Source organism: Cyprinodon tularosa, unplaced genomic scaffold (assembly GCF_016077235.1).
Source record: "Cyprinodon tularosa strain WSP-4 unplaced genomic scaffold, ASM1607723v1 ctg847, whole genome shotgun sequence".
NCBI classification, from domain to species: domain Eukaryota; kingdom Metazoa; phylum Chordata; class Actinopteri; order Cyprinodontiformes; family Cyprinodontidae; genus Cyprinodon; species Cyprinodon tularosa.
Genome location: NW_024039615.1, coordinates 349,049 through 367,961, shown reverse-complemented (window position 1 = coordinate 367,961; position 18,913 = coordinate 349,049). Strand labels below are relative to the sequence as shown.

Genomic DNA, 18,913 nt, shown 5'->3' with positions numbered 1-18,913 from the left:
CAGCATCACAACTTTTTTTTTTCTTAATATACCATGCTATTGATCCTGCTCACAGCACACATCACTTCTGCAACTGCAGCGATCTATTATCTTAGTATAAAATCTGAAAAAGAAAAATAAACATAAAAATAAAATCAGCAAGCGAGACCAGACAGCGTTACTGTTACGACACATCGAGCCAGAAATGTAACACACAACATACAGTATCTTGCCACCTATAAATCTGTTAAGCTTTTTTTTTTTTTCTCTTTTCAAATGGCACATACTTAGCTAGGATAATGGCCATAATATAGTGTCTGGATACACCAAATCTCTATGTATCTATTGTATTTACAGATGGAGCTTAAACATGACTTTTACAACATTGACAATAGAGCCAAAAACTGAAGCAAGCATCCTACTGTATCACAGAGCCTACCTGGCTAGCAGTGATGGTTTCAACATGCTTTCAGGTCCATGGTCACCTAGAAAACCACAGGCGACCATTTCACTATTTTACAAACTGTACAAGATTCAACTTAACTCTTAAATCTCTGATGCTGCACCTGTTTCCGTTTTTGTGATTTGGACGCTTCACGCGGAGTGTTTTATATGTGGAATAATCTCATGGGATTCTTGAAACGGATCGTCTTTGGCATGGAAACCAGGCTCGGATCTGCACCTCCTCCTCAGGTATTGCTGATCCTCCTGTTTTTTGTTTTTAAAGTCTTCTCCATGCTCATGAAAATGCTCTACTCTGGGATTGCCCCTGAAAAAACAAACTATTACAAATGGGACAGAAATGAGAGCGTTGCTAATTTCTATCCATGAGGAGGTGGTTGGTGGCCTACGCATTGCGTCTTCATGGTGCTCGGTTTGCCCATTTGTCCGTTCATCTAAACAAACCACCATTTACATAAATCATTGCTAATCCATCTTATTTTGTTAGTTGTTAAATAGTTAAAGGAATTATTAAAATAGTAATAAAATCTGCATTTCTTATATTAAACTTGGAAGCCTGTTTCCATTTCATTTGTTCCTGATCCAGATGACTTCTAGGGAAAAAAGGAAACAAAGACCCCTGATCAAACCAAATGACCTATAAAGATGTGATTGATGTACAGGAACCTTTTCCAGGAACCAGTGAAGCTCTCTGGGGATTTTTTTTCTTAGCCCATTTCTACAGCAGGAACCTACGGAAGAGGATTAGGGCCACTGAAAAAAAAAACTACTTTTTAAATTTTATTTCAATTTAACATGGGAAAAAAGTCAGAATTCTGAGATTAAAGTCAGAATTCTGACTTTTTTCTCAGAATTCTGACTTTAATCTCAGAATTCTGACTTTTTTCTCAGAATTCTGACTTTAATCTCAGAATTCTGAATTTTTTCTAATAATTCTGTCTTTAATCTCAGAATTCTGACTGAATTCTGACAATAAAAAAAGTCAGAATTCTGAGATTAAAGTCAGAATTCTGACTTTTTTCTCAGAATTCTGACTTTAATCTCAGAATTCTGACTTTTTTCTCAGAATTCTGACTTTTTTCTCAGAATTCTGACTTTAATCTCAGAATTCTGACTTTTTTCTAATAATTCTGTCTTTAATCTCAGAATTCTGACTGAATTCTGACAATAAAAAAAGTCAGAATTCTGACTTTAATCTCAGAATTCTGACTGAATTCTGACAATAAAAAAGTCAGAATTCTGAGAAGACAGTCAGAATTCTGAGATTAAAGTCAGAATTCTGAGAAAAAAGTCAGAATTCTGAGATTAAAGTCAGAATTCTGATAAAAAAGTCAGAATTCTGACATTTTTTCCCATACTAAACTGAAATAAAATAAAAAATCAGTTAACTTTTTTTTTTTTCCAGTGGCCCTAATCCTCTTCCGTAGGAACCAGGTCCAGATCCAATTGCATAGGTACACATTTAATCCAGAAAGCAGCCCTGGTAGGAGGGGATGCTAAATAATCGGCTAGATATTTCAGATTTCTTACATTTATTTTAGCATTTTAACCTTCTGCCAATGTGTCACTTAGATAAACAGCACGGCCTCAAAGCAGTCAGGGTAAATGCTTTAAAATGCTCTAACATGTTAGGTTCAGGGGAGAAGGAAGCTCCAACTGGAAGATAGTAAAAACCAATGTGATCTGAAATATTTCTTCCAGGAGGGAGCATTTTTCCTTCCAATTCATCTATGCGTTTTTTCTGCAACATTTATGAGCAGGGAAGCCCTTTTACTGCAGAGGAAGCTAAAGAGACGGGGACATAATTTACAGCAACAAGAGGTAGAAAACGGCACAGCAATAAAAAAAAATAAAAAATATGCTTAAAGCACCTAAAAAACACCTAAAAGCCAAAGGGAGTTTTTTTTTTATTAACCATCTTAACCACGTACGCTTCACTTGAAATAGATTAACAATCCAGAAGCTTCACAGATGTCTGTTTTGGAGCGTTAAAAATGTAAAAACTCAAATATTCATTTGGAATGAAGACTTGTTATTTCCCCCTGCTAGATGAAGGTTAAATAGAAAGGTTTATAAATGGCTCCGGAAAACATCACTTGATCCTGATAAAGGTTCCCAACATCAAAGCGTTTTTACATCGCCGCCGTTCCGAAGATAATTCACATAAACAGCAGGTTTCACACTTTACAACACAAACCGCACCGTAAAAAAAAGGACTGGGGTTAAATTAATGGTTGAAGTTTTGCAGGAAAACGTTCAGGGTAGAATATTAAAATGCAGCTTAATCGATATTACGCAGTTACATAACCAAACTCAAACTACAGGCAGATAATGGAAAACCACTTAGAATATGTAAAAACATGGTATGGAATATCCTCCTGGAAGTTATAAAATCGATAACCATGGCTGGTCTGAAATGCCCCGTGGCTAATGGCTCCATTTTATGCCCGAAACAACAAAAAAAGCGAAGGATTGAAACCAGCAGCACCCTTCTAACTTGTAACAACGCAAAACAACAACAGAGAAAAGAGGTGGAGAAATAAGAGTAACAGCTGCCATGAAAGGATGAAGCTCTGGATATCTTAAAATTATACTATATACAGTTCCTCTAATGGCGTAAGGCCTTAAACTTTGGGAATAAGGCAGCCAAGTTGTTGGTTTCTTTCAATAAATACTGCCCAAAGCGGCCTGCATCTCCATCTTCTCCCTACTGACTCACATTCTCCCTTTTTTTGTTGTTGAAGATAATAAACAGTACAAGAAGTATAGGCTTTGAGAATTTTCACACATGAATCAGTTTGTTTTTTTTCCACTGATGTTGGTTTATGATAAAAGTATAAAGATTATGTCAGAAATTCAGCACCTGGCAGCTTAAGACGCCACCTTTTTTTAAAATAATTTCTTTTGATATGGCAGGCAACACACCACAACTTTTATGTGCATATACCATCATAACCAATAATGTCTCCGTTTGGTTGAGCTCAAACTGCACGTGTTAAAAGGAGAACCTGTTTTTGGTTAAGTCTCGTGTGTCAGATTTGCAAAGCATCTCTTCTTCCTACGTTGTTCATAAAGTATAAATATTGCATTACTGAAGATAACCCTTCGAAGCTCACGTCTCTGCTCTTAGTCGGTGCATGCTGCCACAGAGTGCTCGCACCCGTCTCTTGAAATGCTTACGTTTTAGATCACAGATGAGGGAGAGAAATGAGTAAATACTGAAGTCCTTGCTGACAAACGATGAGGGAGGGCAGGGTTTCTGTGTTTGGGCGGGGTGGTACTGGGAAGAATGGCACTTTCAACAGAACAAACAGCCAAAGTCCAGACAAACTCACATGAACTATGGGTTAAAAACAGATATATTACATATGCACCAAACTGAACCGACAGGGAACAGAAATCATACAGAGTAGAAGAGAACGTTAACCCAGCATCTCCACGGTGGTCGGCTGGTCTTTGCTCTCTAGCCAGTCAAAACCAGAGTTCACAGTATCACTGCATATCTGCTGGAAAAGCGGGTCGTTCTTCAGTTCTTCCAGTGTCGAGTCTTCATACTGCTCCTGCTGCTGATTGGGGTCGAACAGCAAATTAGCGTCCAAAGTGTTTAAGTCAGTGATGCTACTGGACAGATCTGAGGTCAGTCTGATGTCGTTGGAGAAGTCGGACGCCACGGCGTTCAGCTCCGAGGCGACCTGACCCACCAGCTGGGAGCTGGGGTTGAGGCCTTCCTCTCCCAGCAAGTCTTTGACAGTGTTGTTGAAGTCGAGCTGCTGCTGTTCGTCCTCCGCCTCCTGCGGCTGCTGTGTGCTCTGGAGGAGGAGCTGCGGTTGTGTCTGAGCAGGATCTTCTTGGAGTTGCTGCTGGTGTTGGTCTTGCTCACTGGGACCCGCTTGTGCTTGATTTTCCCCAGCTGTGAGGAAGCCATGCTGCTGGAGCTCGAATGCGGCTGGGCTGGAGCTGACGGGCAGCTGAGTCTGGGGAGCGCTTCCGCCCGTAAAGCTGGGGGCAGTCTCCAGAATCTGCGTGAGGTTCATGCGAGCCGTGTAGTTGGAGGGGAGATTGTTGATGCCCAGGCCGCGGACGGAGTCGTCTCCGTCTGCCTCCATTTTGCTTAGGAGGACACTGGTGATCTTGGCGGTGTTGCTCTGACCCTGCACTGGCAGCATCTCGCTTTGCATCATGATGGTCAGAGGTACAGACTGGCTGCGCTGCACCATGCTGTGCACAGAGCTGACAGTCTGGCTGTTGGACAGGATGTTGAGCACCTCGGAGGTGATGGGGGAGTTAAAGGGCGAGACCACGGCTTGAGTTGTTGTTACGGTGCTGCCGGTGGTGGCCGGGGGGTTGGTGTTACCGCTGAAGTTCCTCTGCCGCACGGCGGGGCTAACGCTACGGCAGCGGAAAGTGCTGGATGTGGACGAGGCTGAAGCCTTGCTGTCCAACGGCGCAGGTACAGCAAAGCTCTCCTGCTTGGTAGGCGTCGTCACCCCAGTTACCTGCTGCTGCTGCTGGACTGGAGAAATTGGCGTCACTCGGCCAAAGTGAGCTCCGTCCTGCCTTGCCTGAGACTGGAAAGACTGGCCAGGGATTGCAAATGCGTGAGGTTTGCGAAACTGATCATCCACCAGGTCTTGGTAGCTTGGCAGAATGCCGATGCTGTGGTTAGACAGAGGTCCAGCAGAGTTACTGTTGTAGCGGTTGTTGATCCACTCCAGCTTGGCCTTGTCAGGGTGCGTTGCCATGGGCCTTTGCATGGGTTTGACCGGGCTGCTGGACACAATGCTTGCGTCGTGATATCCAGTGATGCTGGAGTTGATGGGAGTGAAAGCAAAAGGGTTCCTGCACTCCACCGGGCTTGGCGGCACGCTGCTACTGCAGTTAGACAGCGGCGTGCTGATAGGCGTGTGTCGGCCCATTGCTCCGTCCACAGGGGTGACAGGAGCCATTCGGGAGCAGGGACTCTCCCTGGTCAGGGTGTGGGCGAGTGTCATCTCAGAAGTGGGGGTGGGCGTGGGCGTGGGTGTCGGAGTTGGGGTAGGGGTCTGAACAGGGGTAGTACTGCTGTGAGTAGAGTGGTAGAAGGTAGAACTGGCTTGATGGGAGGCGAGGATGGAGCCCTGGCTGCCGGCCGACTGACCCTGTAACCCAGACACCTCCACGCAGTTACCAAACAGACCCTTCAGTTTCATCTGCTCCTCCATTTGGACCAGCTCCTCCACGATGCTGTCCTGCGTCATGTCGTCATCGTTGAACGAGAAGTAGTCCATGTTAGGCTGAGACCCGGTAAAGTCCACCATCTGTGTGAGGGTGAGCTGGCCCGAGGCATCGGATGGTTGTGCCATCATGGAGAGCTGCTCAGCGGGGGCCTGTTTGTGTTCTGCTGGTATCTGCTGAGGCTCCCATATTGTGCTCTTTATGTCGCGCACAGAGGCTTCATGTGGTCCTGAGTTGGCTGTAACGGTACAAGGGTCACCAGTAATCTGCTGCAGCAGGGCCTGGTCGGACGCATTGCTACCTGTCGATCCGGCAGAGGGGTCGACACTGATAGAATGGTCTTCTTGTTTCATATCTTGCTGTTTCATGGCAGTCTGCGTTCCTTCGGTGTGTGTGAGAGGGGCATCTGTAAGTGCAAGGATCTGTGTGGTCCCCGGAGCCGTGTGTTTGGAAACGTCTTTGCAGGGAGCACTCTCTGGTCTAGCAAGGGTCCCTGGTCTGGTGATTCTCTTTATCGCAGTGCTGACCCCAGGTTTGGGATTGTCAATAATAGCAACCGGTTGCTGGGAGATAAACACTCTCTTAACGGGAATAACGTGGGACTCCCCAGCTGCTCGCTTCCTGGGGCTCTTGCCGTCTAAGCAGGCATCCTTTGCCGTGAGAGTAACAGCGGAGGAGCCGTTGGACGACATGTTGCCGTTGGAGTTCTGATTATCAACAGTCAAATACAAAGTACTGTCAAGGCAGTTACTGTTATTGCTGTCCTGAATCCCAGATGCAGAGCCAGGAGGGGAGGTGGAATCACTCTTTGTCCTCAACCCTTTCTCCAGTCCTGGGGAACACTTCACCAGGAAGCTCGGCTCACTTGCAGCTCTGAATTTAACCATTTTCTCCTCTTTGACTCCACCAACTTGTTTCTCTGCTCCAGACAAGGAATTGTTGTCACCCCCGGCTTCAGACACCCCTTTGGCCTCTGCAGAGAGGGTTTGGGCCGATGCTGCAGGGCCAGATTTGACCACAGGAGACTGGGGAGCTGCCGAATTCCCACTCTGGGACTGCTGGGAATCATCTGAAGCAGCTGTGGTGTTCAAGCCAGCAGAGGCTGGACGCACACTGCTGTTACTGCTGCTGGGAGCCAGAGCAATGGCCGTCATCTTCACCACGTTGACAGAGCTGACGTGGGGAGAGGGCATCACGGTTTTTATGGGGCTGTTGGTTATGAGCAGGGTCGGGGGAGAGCGCAGGGTTATGGCGCTCGTAGCGGAAGGCTTAGGAAGGATTTGGGCGTACCGAGTGCCGTGTCTAACCAGTCTGTCTCCGACAGGACTTGCTGGGACATTCTGGGGTGTTTTGGGAGACTGTTTGAGAGACTGAGTGACCACCTGGAAGTTAACAGGCAACACTTTTCCTTCTGCTGTCCCAACAGGGCTGGGTGAGGTCATCAACTGCCTGTTTCTCTGCACCTGAGGAAAAAAGTTAATTGTAAATTCAGACTCATAAACAATGACTGGAGAAAATAAAGGAGGTAAACGGTGAAACATGTACCGGCACTGGGCTGGGGACGGCTGCTACTACGATTCCAATGGTCGGCTGAGGGGACAGAAGAGCAGGGCTACCACTGGGGATGGTGGGGCCCGGGGTACTGGCTTCTGCCCGCTTCACTTGGGTCTCACTAGGCAGGGGTGAGTTAAGCTTCTGCTCTTGCTGCTTCTTCTGGATTTTGCGCTGCAGTTGCTGCTTTGCGTCAACAGAGGGAGACGGTAGGGTCTTCACCTGGGGCTGGAATGAGTTTGCCTCGGCAGTGGGAACAAACGCAGAGGCTGGAGTCGGGGTCTTCATTCCTGTCCAGCCAAGAATCAAGACACTTATGTTAAGGAATAATCTGCAATCAAGGTTCATCTTTCAAACTATCTTCTATTTGATTTAGCAAAGACACAGTGAAGGTATGGAGTTGTACCAGATGAAAGGTGAAGCAGGTGAAAGCGACAAGAGTCAAAGAAAGAAAGAACAGATGGAAGGAAAAATTATAGAAGTAGGAAGCAGAGATAAACCGGAAAGAATAAAAGAAGGAAGGAAGAATATGAGGAAGGAGTTTTCAGAAACACAAAAACCATGAGGCTCTAAATAAATAAAATACACAAATGTGAACATCAGTATGGTTCTACGGCTATCTATACTGTAATGGAAGTGGTAGAGGAAAAATAACAAGCAATTAAAAATGAGGAATTCTCTGTTAGCATCTATATTGATATACAAATGCCCTTTGATACCATAGATTGGAGTTTATTGCTAAGAAAATGAAGTGGAATGGAATAAGAGGGATGTTATGCTTGGATAAAGAGTTATTTAGAAAATGAAAAGCAATGTAAAGAAATTAACAAGACTGACACTATTTAGAAGAGAAACACGAGGAGTTCCTCAAGGCTCTGTGATTGGGCCAAAACTATTTGTACTTTACATTTACTAGGGTGACCAAACGTCCGTATTTCCCGGGACATATCCGTATTTCACGTCCTGTCCCGGGCGTCCCAGGTTTTTTTTAGAAAGTGAGGAAATGTCCCGATTTTTTAAATTACCTTAATTGGACCATTAAATTTACAGGCCCTAGGGCACTGCGCACGACGCTGCATGCGAGCCGCGTCAGTGCGGGCAGCCCTGTTCTTAATCAGAATATAGATAGCGTGGCTGTCAGTACGCCAACAACATGCAAAAGCGCAAATGTATGTTTACCGATGATTTACAAAAGAGTTTCCCTGCTTTCAGACCGGGTCGAGACAAACGGGAGGCCTTGTGCACAGTGTGCAAAGCAGGCACATATGTCTCGGTGTCCAATGGAGGTGCAAGGAATCTGAAAAGCCACCTGGACACCGAAACTAAAGATCTATTGATATGTTTTGCTACGTTTTTGAATAATTTTTGCTACACAAGAGGTATTTTTTGTTAATTAGCTCATTTGTTCATTTATTTTTTCCAATAGCCTACGAAACAGACATTATTTCGTTCATTACTATGGCTGAGTATCATGAGACATTATTTCTTTCATTGTGCTATTCATTCATTACAGGAATTGTTAAGCATTTTTAATAAATACATTTTTAATGAAATTATCGTTTGTTATTGGAACAGAGGTCCCAAACCCGAATCCTCCCTGCATTGAATCTGCTGCCACCAAGAACCTTTTTTCTTTCTTTCTTTTTCCTTTCTTTCTTTTTAGTCTTTTTGGCACAGTTTTTACAACTTCTTTATTAATTGGAAAAAGTAACAAGGCAAAGGTCAGACTTTTAAACTTTTTAATCAGTGAAGCTAAAATGGGTTTTAATGTCACGTAGAGACTCCAGGAGAGACCTCGCCTTGGCGCCGTGGCTCTGTGGAGGTGCAACGTTGAAGCCAGGATCAGGCTGGAGTTTCACTTCCACTGAGCCACACAGAACATGGAGGATTTTATTCAGCTGTGGGGTTTTAAAAACATTTTATGTTCTGTGTCAGATGATGGAGAACTGCATTTTAACAAGCTCCTCATTTAATGATTTTAACTGACACTTGTTTTATGTCAATTGTTTGTTTGAATTGTGTAAATAAAGTGTTGTTAAAAGTCCAAAAAAGTCTCTCTTTCTTTCTTTCCTTCTTTCTGTCTCTTTCTTTCCTTCTTTCTTTCTTTCCTTCTTTCTTTCTGTCTTTCTTTCTTTCCTTCTGTCTTTCTGTCTTTCCTTCTTTCTTTCTGTCTTTCCTTCTTTCTGTCTTTCCTTCTGTCTGTCTTTCCTTCTTTCTGTCTTTCCTTCTGTCTGTCTTTCCTTCTTTCTTTCTTTCCTTCTTTCTTTCTTTCTTTCGCACTGCATGCTGGGGGTTGGTGGAGGAGCGTGTGGTGAGTGGACTGAGAGATTGAGAACTTCTAACTTTGCTTTTTTCACCTCTTTTGCTTTTTGTATGGGTATTGTTCTTTAAGTACTGTGGTTGTGGAGCGAGACTGAGTGTATTTGATTACATTTTTGTGGGTTGTTCCGGCATTTTTGGCCTTTTTGGCTCAAAATGCCGGAAATGAATTTCACCAAATTAACGAGACAACATGGGTTGAAGATCATACCCAATAGTCCCACTCTGACAGTGGAGGAATGTAGTCTAGCGGTGGGAGAAGTTGTAGGCTGTAGCAGCATTAAATCCGCTGCTCGGATGAACAGCGCTGTGGTTATTTTTGTTGACAGCGTGGAGAAGGCAAACAAAGTGATCGAAAAAGGCATTGTTGTCAATGACGTTTTTTTGTCTGTTTCTCCATTGAGTAATCCAGCTAAAAAGGTCTCGATTGCGAATATTCCTCCCTTCATTAGTGATGATTTGTTAGTGAGAGAGTTGTCGCGTCATGGGAAAATTGTGTCCGCGATCAGGAAATTACCGTCGGGTTGCAAATCACCGCAGTTAAAACACGTCGTTTCACACAGGAGACAGGTTCTTATGATCTTGAATAAAAAGGATGAAGATCTGAATTTTGTTCTCAATGTGCGGGTAGATGGTTTTGATTACGCCATTTACGTAAACTCTGGTACTTTGGTGTGTTTCGGTTGTGGTGAAATTGGTCACTTAGTTCGAGCGTGTCCGGGAAAAAAATCTTCTCCTGATGATTCTCAAAATCAGAATAAAGAAGGCGAACATTTGACGAATCAAACTGAAGATTCAGATTTGAGGAATGCGGAGGCCAAAAAAACAGAAGGGCAAATATCTGAGATAAATGTCCGCAGCGAAGGGGAAGTGCAGGAGATATATGTGTTAGAGGATGGAGAACAGGCCTTGGAAAGTCAAACGGTAAATGATTCACAAGAAAAGCAAGAAAACAGCAGTGAGGAGGGACAGAGCCAGAGTTTGCTAAAGTCTCCTCTTGAGAAAACAGACACTGAGATTGAGGGTTCTAGTCAGACCATGGAGGAAGATGGTGGGGAACTTGTCAAAAAAAGGAAATTTTCTGAAGGCTCTATTGTTTCTCAAATTGAAAATGATGACAGGGATACAGAATTGGAATGTTCAGAAAAAATGCTGGAATCAGAAAGTAATTTGGATGAGGAAGAGGAGGGGGACGGTGAAGATGAAGGCTGGACAGAAGACAGTTTAGCCTCATCTAGCAGATCCCTAACACCAGCTCAACGAAAGAAAGGTTATGGTGTATTAGATGTTAAAAAGTTTTTAAAAGTAACTAAGAATATGAAGAATGTAAAAGTAGAGGACTTTTTTCCTGACAAGAAACTTTTCTTCATGTATGTGGGATCTCAGTTGAAGAACAAGGGAAAAGGAGGATATAATGATAAAGAAGTCTACCGGTTAAAAAAATTGATTGGAAAAATCAAGCAAGAATTCAACAACAATGATGAATCTGAGGTTTAGATGTCTGTGTTATTTTTTAGTGTTTTTTCTTTCATCTTTGGCAGAAATGAGTCATTTCAGAGTTTCCACATTAAATTTAAATGGAGCCAGAGATGTCAAGAAGAGAATTAGTGTTTTTGAGTTAATGAATTTAAAACATATAAATGTGTTAATGGTACAAGAAACACATAGTGACTCTTTAAATGAAATAGATTGGAGGAGGGAGTGGGGAGGAGAAATTATTTTGAGCCATTTAAACCAAGCCAGTGGGGGAGTTGCAATTTTGTTTTCGAAGAATTTTCTTCCAGTGTCTTATCATTTTGAGGAAGTAGTCAAGGGTAGATTAATGGTGGTGAAAGCAAAATACGAGTGTTTTAATATTGTTTTTGTTAATGTTTATGCCCCCAATACAAGAGTGGGGAGAATTAATTTGTTACATGAAATTGAAGATGTATTGTCTAAGTGTGATACCGATGATTTTCTTTTTTTGGGTGGGGATTTTAACTGTACAGAGAATGATCAGTTGGACAGGAATCATCTTGAGCCTCATCCAGCCTCAACAATGTTTTTAAAGCACTTGGTTGATTTATTTTCATTGGTTGATATTTGGAGAGAAATGCATGGTCATGAAATACAGTATACATGGGCTAGAAACACAGATGCTTCTTTTTCTGCAGCTAGGTTAGACAGGATATATAGTTTTAGACATAATTTTGGAATTTTTCAAAACTGTAGTATCCATCCTGTAAGTTTTTCAGACCATGCGTTGGTTTCCTGCAATGCTTTTATTGCCAATATTAAACATAAATCAGCGTATTGGCATTTTAACACTGCTTTGTTGTTAGATGCACATTTTAGAGATGTGTTTGTCTCTTTTTGGAAAATGCATAAAACTAGAAAAGATGACTTTGCGTCTTTAAGACAGTGGTGGGATCGGGGGAAAATTGAAATTAAAGAATTGTGTCAACAGTACACGGTCAATGTTTCATCGAATTTAACCAAATCTATTAGAGATCTGGAGATTGAGATAGTGGAGTTGCAGGTTTCTGCACACTCCACAGGAAATCGAGGTGATTTGGAGAACCTCAATTTGAAAAAGGCCGCTTTGGCTGATTTGCTAGGCTCAAGAACCCAAGGAGCAATGGTTCGATGCAGATTTCAGAAAGTCACTTTAATGGACGCACCGACAAAGTTTTTCTTCTCTTTGGAAAAAAAGCAAGGACAGTGTAAGTTTATGCATGGACTGAAATCATCTGAGGATGTTCTTCTGACTACTGATGGTGACATCAGGAAGAGAGCTGCAGAGTTCTATGCGGATCTATACAGCTCTGAATACGTTGAAGACGACGATAATTTCAATGACTTTTGCAGTGATCTCCCAAGGGTCTCTGAAGATGTTGCTAAGGAGTTGGGAGAACCCATGACGCTGGAGGAGATTCATGCTGCCCTGCGAAGTATGGACGGAGGGAAAGCACCAGGCATCGATGGACTTCCCAGTGAATTCTACAGAGCGTTCTGGTCTGTCCTCTGTATCGATCTTTTGGAGGTCTTTGAAGAGAGTTTTGCTGTAGGTTCTTTACCTCAGAGCTGCAGGAGAGCAGTTCTTACACTGCTACCAAAGAAAGGTGATCTTCAGGAGATTAAAAACTGGCGACCTGTTTCTCTGTTGTGTACGGACTATAAATTGTTGTCAAAGGTGCTGGCAAACAGACTGAAGAAGGTGATGGATCAGGTGGTTCATCAAACACAAACTTACTGTGTCCCTGGCAGATCAATGTTTGATAATATTTCCCTTGTTAGGGATATTTTGGACGTTTCCAGTTTTTTGGGATATAATGCTGGTTTAGTTTCTTTAGACCAGGAAAAGGCTTTTGACAGAGTCGAGCATCGATAGCTATGGAAAGTGCTGGAAAGGTTCGGTCTCGACTTCGGTTTTATTGCCAAGATTATGGTTTTATACGAAAACATTGAGAGTGTACTGAAAATTAATGGTTGCTTATGTAAGCCTTTTGAAGTTACAAGAGGTATTCGACAAGGTTGTTCCTTGTCTGGAATGTTATATGCTTTGTCTATTGAACCACTGTTAAGAAAAATTAGGTTAAACTTTGAGGGGCTGGTGTTTCCTAGTTGTAATGTGTCTTTTACTTTATCAGCGTATGCTGATGATGTCATTATCATGGTTAAAAATCAAGAAGAAGTGAATAATTTAAGTAGAATTGTTGAGTCATTTTGTAAGTTGTCCTCTGCTCGTGTCAACTGGGCGAAAAGTGAGGCTCTAGCAATAGGAAGCTGGCTTAGTGGGCTTCCTCGACTTCCAGGTGGTTTAAAATGGAGAAGAGGGGGTTTAAAGTACCTTGGGGTACATTTGGGGGATGAAGATACAGAAAAAATGAACTGGGAGGGAGTGATGGAAAAAGTGGAAGAAAGGTTATCAAAATGGAGATGGCTGCTACGGCAGATTTCTTATAGAGGAAGAGTGCTAATTTTAAATAATTTAATTGCTTCTTTATTGTGGCACAAGTTAGCTTGTTTAGAACCGCCTGCTGGATTGCTGAACAAAATTCAGTCTTGTATGATTACGTTTTTTTGGGATGATAAACATTGGGTGCCCCAAGCCGTGCTTTTCTTACCTAAGGAGGAGGGTGGACAAGGTTTAGTTCACCTGGAAAGCAGAACTGCTGCGTTCAGGTTGCAGTTTATTCAAAAATATCTAATGGGAAGGGAGGAGGATGTTTTGTGGAAGCCAATAACAAGTATTATTCTGAGGAGAATTGGAAGCTTTGGTTTAGATGCTTCTCTGTTTTTGTTAAATTGTAAGTCATTATTTCTGTATGAAATGCCGGTGTTTTATAAAAGTTTGTTTAGAGCTTGGACACTTTTCGAATGGAAAAGACTTGAACCAACTGCATCCTTGTTTTGGCTTCTAGAGGAACCTTTAATTTTCGAAGCTCGTTTGGCGCTAGAGGATGGATTTGGAGTGTCAAGAAGACTGCTTCAGAATAAAGTTTTAAAATTTGGACACGTTGTGAAGACGGCTGGACCAGGACTTAAAAACACAGAAGCGACGGCTCATCTGCTTGGTTTAAAGTCGATCCGAGTTATGAGAACTATTTTGGACCAGTGGCTTGGAAAGCTGACGCTGGGTGAAAAACAGTTTCTGGAGGACTTGAGTAATGGAGAAGACTTCCCTAATTCTACAGATCCGTTTCCAGAAATGGGACTGAACATTGATTTCTCGGATTTAACGGGTCCTCTTTTGATCACTCAAAGAGACTTTAATTTCTGTATGTTGAATGGAAAATGTTTGTATAAATTAGTTGTTCAAGGGTTGAAAAAGAAACATTTAAGTGGAAGAACTGATACGGTTTGGAGAGCCAAGTTTAAAGTCGGAGATAGTCGGAAACCAATCTGGAGAGTTTTTTATAAGGCCCCCTTGAGTAAGAGGGTGGGGGACCTTCAGTGGAGGATTTTGCACGGTGCTATAGGTGTAAACAGTTTTGTAGTTAAATTCAGGAAAGATATGAGTGAGTTATGTCCTTTTTGTGAAGAGATAGAAACCGTTTTTCACATGTTTCTCGAGTGTAAGAGACTCTCACCATTGTTTATGTTATTAGAGAATGTTTTTAAAAAATGTGGTGTTTATTGGTCTGACATAGCTTTTATTTTTGGTGCTGGTTACACTAAAAAGGAGTCGAGCAAGTGGAATTTGTTAAATTTTCTCATTGGACAAGCAAAATTATCCATCTATGTTGATAGGAAAAATAAAGTCAATGGTGGTCAGGGGGAAAGAGTGGATAAGATATTTATTTTGTTGGTAAAAAGTAGAGTAAAAGCAGAATTTATGTTTTTTTCAATGATGAATAACTTAATTGATTTTGTGTTGTTGTGGTGTTTTAATAATGTTGTGTGTTCTGTGGTTGATGAGGAGCTAGTTTTCAGTTCAATATTTGTGTGAAAGATGTATTGAGCTAGGTTAAAATGTATTGTTATTGAAAAATAAATGTGGTGTTAAAAATCAAAATCTTTCCTTCTTTCTGTCTTTCTTTCCTTCTTTCTGTCTTTCTTTCCTTCTTTCTGTCTCTTTCTTTCTTTCCTTCTTTCTGTCTTTCCTTCTGTCTTTCTTTCTTTCCTTCTTTCTTTCTTTCCTTCTTTCTGTCTTTCTTTCTTTCTGTCTTTCCTTCTTTCTGTCTTTCTCTCTCTCTCTCTTTCTTGGCGGGCAGTAAACAGCGTAATACCTCTATACCAGTATGTTTTTCTGCAGGCCCGGCGTCTCCGGGTGAATCGCTGCTCTGCACCCGAGGGAAGCAGCTTTAACTGTTGCTGTTGTGCATCATTTCCTGGGCATTATGCTGCCGTGCTTTATGCAGAAGTTAGGCTGTCGTTGGACATTAGTTCTGGACTCGTTATGAATACTCTATGTGTACGCCCAAAATAGAAAAAAACTCCACAGAAAGTTCAGCGTATGGCGGCGATTTAGGAGATCCTGGGACGTCGGGCATAGGCTGGCTGAATCAGCAAGGTGTGACAGGGCGCGTAGGAAGAGATACCGAAGCCAAAAGTAGGGCCAAAACTAACGATTATTTTGCAAATCGATCAATCAGTCGATTATAATTTTTTTTTATTAATAATTGGGTAGCCAAAGATACTTTAAAGAAGAAATTTTAATTAAACAACCAGGTGAAACTAATTTTTTTCCACTTGAGGAGTTCTGGATAGAGCAGATAGAGAGACAGAATTATTTATTTATTTTTATCTTAAATACAAAATGTTTATATTGCTCTAAGTAGGTCACTCTGTCAGCTAAAGGCAGGTTTTACGGCCTCTACAATTCAGTTAATGATTAATCGATTATTAAAATAGTGGAGGATTAGTTCAATAATCTCGATTAATGGATCGTTTCAGCCGTAGCCTCAAGAAAAACCTGCTGAGTAAATGTCCAAAAAAGGACGACTTTAGGATGGAGGTTTGCAAGAGTCACAACTTTTCTACAAAATAAACCTAATTGAAGGTTTAATCTCACTGTTGATAAAGCAATACCTGATAATCACAGTAAAATGAATAAGAAATAAAGTGGCCGGTACAGAACCAGCTCCCAACACAGACACTGTTCTACCTGTGGGGGTTCCAGTCATAACAGTGAGCGCAGCCATGGACTTGGTACCGATGTAGTGACTGTTGAGCAGGAAGCGAGCCAGGTCCTCCACGCTGTCAAACTGACGACTCAGCACCTTCTGAGCCCACTCACACACCAGTCCGCAGGCCGCAGACCTCATCTCATCCTCGGCGCTGGGCGACTGGCCGCTGGGCTCCATCAGCTCACACTGTTCAAACAGAAGCGGTTCAAAAACCTCAAAGCCGCTTTAAACGGCCTGATTGAGAGAAATGTGCTTTAACTCACCCCGTCGCCAGACTTCTGCAGATCCAGGTTGGGTAAGGATGGCATGTGAACAAAAGCTTTCTTTCTTAACCCGCTGTAACAGTATGTGCGACGGAGTTAAGGCTTCAAACTAGGATGGAAATAACTCGAAAACAATTCAGAGGCTCACATCAGCCCAGCGTCCCCGTTCTCAACCATCAGCCGTTTAATAAAGTTAACGTTCATATCAGAGTCAGTCTTCAGTGTTAAAGGAATAGTACACCCAAAACATGATTAGCCTTCATTTTCTACTCCCCCCCATGCTGAACAACACTCTGGAGTACTTTTTTGATATCTCAAATGCATCTGGAGATCTGGGAGGCTTCTTGCTGTCTGCTGACATTCAAATAATGGAGGTCTATGGCGCCCGAGGCAGAAAGGTCCATAAAAGTCCACAAAAAACGTGTCAATATTCCTCCATACTGCTCGTCCAATGTATTCCAAGTGTCCTGAGTGGGTAGCGTCCATAATTTACTCGAAACAAAGTCATTTAGAATGTTTTTAGAGCCTAAACAGTAGTGTATAGGATTTCCTGAAAGCGCGTTCACGAGTCTACGGAAACCGCGGCAGACCAAATCAGATGAAAGTTTTTTGTGGACTTTTATGGACCTTTCTGTCTCGGGCGCCATAGACCTGCATTATTTGAATGTCAGCAGACAGCAAGAAGCCTCCCAGATCTCCAGATGCATTTGAGATATCAAAAAAGTACTCCAGAGTGTTGTTCAGCATGGGGGTGAGTAGAAAATGAAGGCTAATCATGTTTTGGGTGTACTATTCCTTTAATTTACCACTCCAGGCCACTGTTGCAAATCTGCAACATCCCAGAATTCATTGCATGTGAAGGTCTCTCTCTCCAAAAAAAAGTCTATATGATCATTTTCTCCAAATATCAGATTTTTCCTGCAACTACAACTTAATTTGAGCCTGAGAGGGTTAAACTGATTGCTTCCTGGAAGAAAGAACAGAGGTGGACGCAGCTACTAAACATCTGCTTCATTCTGTGAGGCAGTTTGAGCCTTCATGAAATCTGAAAACAGAAATCAGATCATCATTCCCTCTCCTTCTGCAAACAGTCCCTCATTGTAAGGATATTTGGATTTTCCCCTCATGCCCAGACGACGTGCCTTCATGTTAGGAAAGACATTCTTCATGATCTTCCCAAAGTCTGCTGCACTCAGTGGATTGTAGCCGAGATTGTCACAATAGCTCCTGGACGACACCACAGTCAGCATCAGATTTTTATACATAACATCCTTTTTTATTGTCTGCATATCTCCTCCTTACTCACTTGTATTCGTCGTAAACCTCTTGCTTGGGGAGGGACGTCTCCGGGTGCTCTTCTAGGTGATTGCGTATCCAGTTGAATGCATACATCTGTTGAGTACGGCTCGACGACATGGAACTCTGATCGCTGGAAAAGGGGGACGTAGGAAAGAAGAGATGTGGTGAGCGGGAAGAGTCCTGGACTGCTTTGCGACATTTTTTTTTCTTGCAAATACAGAAACTGTAATACCATAATCCAGCAGTAGAGGACCCCCTCTCATTCCCAGTCCAAATGGGCAGAATTTGGGGGTCGGGGTGATGAATAGATATGGGGAAACAAATGACACACAGACAGCTAGGTATAGAGCAGGAATCTAGATATGTTTCAGTGTTTCGGTTCATGAGGATCATTAAAACAGGACAGAAATGATGCAGAAATCTGCATTTAAAAGAAAAAAAGATCACAGAAAAAAAAATGTGGCTAAACTGGAAATAAAATCCTTAAACTTTCTTTTTACGCTTCATTCTAGCCGGAGGACTCGGAGTCCTCAGAGATTCACACAGACGTCCGTCCGTCCGTCTGTGAGTGAGTAATTAATAGAGGGAAAAGGGTTCAAACTGGGAATTTGTCGAGTTTCTCACCTTTTATCATTGCCACTGCTGGGACCAGAAGGCAACTTAAGGTAGAGGTAGAGCTTTTCGATGTCTGTAAACTTCTCAACATCTTGCTGTAGAAATTAAAACGGCACAGAGGAATAAAGGATCAATTCTCTCACATACAATCTATATCATATCAAATATACATAACAGATTCATTCATACTAACAAACTATTTAAGAGTGCGTTTATAAAACAAAAATGAAAAATATCCTCCTTTACTCCTTAATGCATCAAACAAACTTCCTGGAAATTTCCATTAAAGGTTGAGTGAGCCTTTCGATCCCAGAGAAGTGGTTTATAATTTTCTATGACAAAAAGCATTCATCCAGTTATATCTGAATAGGAACCTCCCCCCCAATGTTTTATTTCCTACCAACTTAGATTTACTTATTATAGTTTGCTTGTGTTAAACTGTGTAAACCTGACTGTAATAAAAAAAGACGATATAACTGCATTATAAATAAAGTTTCCCTTTGATTGACTCTGATTATCTGCAGGTCAAATGCAGAAAAAAAAAACAGATTTTCTTTCTTTTCATCAATCAGAATATCCTTAAAATTATCTTGGATTCAA

The 18,913-nt window shown here is 42.1% G+C and overlaps 1 protein-coding gene across 4 annotated transcripts in view; it reads right to left on the bottom strand.

Annotated features, from left to right (window-relative positions):
* Nucleotides 1–3,166: 3,166 nt before the first annotated feature.
* LOC119775051 (DNA-binding protein RFX7) overlaps nucleotides 3,167–18,913 on the bottom strand; it is a 29,548-nt gene continuing 13,801 nt past the window's right edge. The window contains exons 3-10 of one of the 4 annotated variants that reach the window (XM_038272917.1): nucleotides 18,323–18,408; nucleotides 17,931–18,017; nucleotides 17,706–17,828; nucleotides 17,510–17,626; nucleotides 16,400–16,484; nucleotides 16,115–16,322; nucleotides 7,201–7,496; nucleotides 3,167–7,118 (exon numbers count right to left, since the gene is read on the bottom strand). In XM_038272917.1, coding sequence (XP_038128845.1) covers nucleotides 3,864–7,118; nucleotides 7,201–7,496; nucleotides 16,115–16,322; nucleotides 16,400–16,484; nucleotides 17,510–17,626; nucleotides 17,706–17,828; nucleotides 17,931–18,017; nucleotides 18,323–18,408 — 4,257 coding nt within the window. In that variant the 3' untranslated portion in view covers nucleotides 3,167–3,863. The remainder of the gene's footprint in view (nucleotides 7,119–7,200; nucleotides 7,497–16,114; nucleotides 16,323–16,399; nucleotides 16,485–17,509; nucleotides 17,627–17,705; nucleotides 17,829–17,930; nucleotides 18,018–18,322; nucleotides 18,409–18,913) is intronic. The other 3 variants (XM_038272920.1, XM_038272921.1, XM_038272922.1) reach the window with 3 other exon arrangements.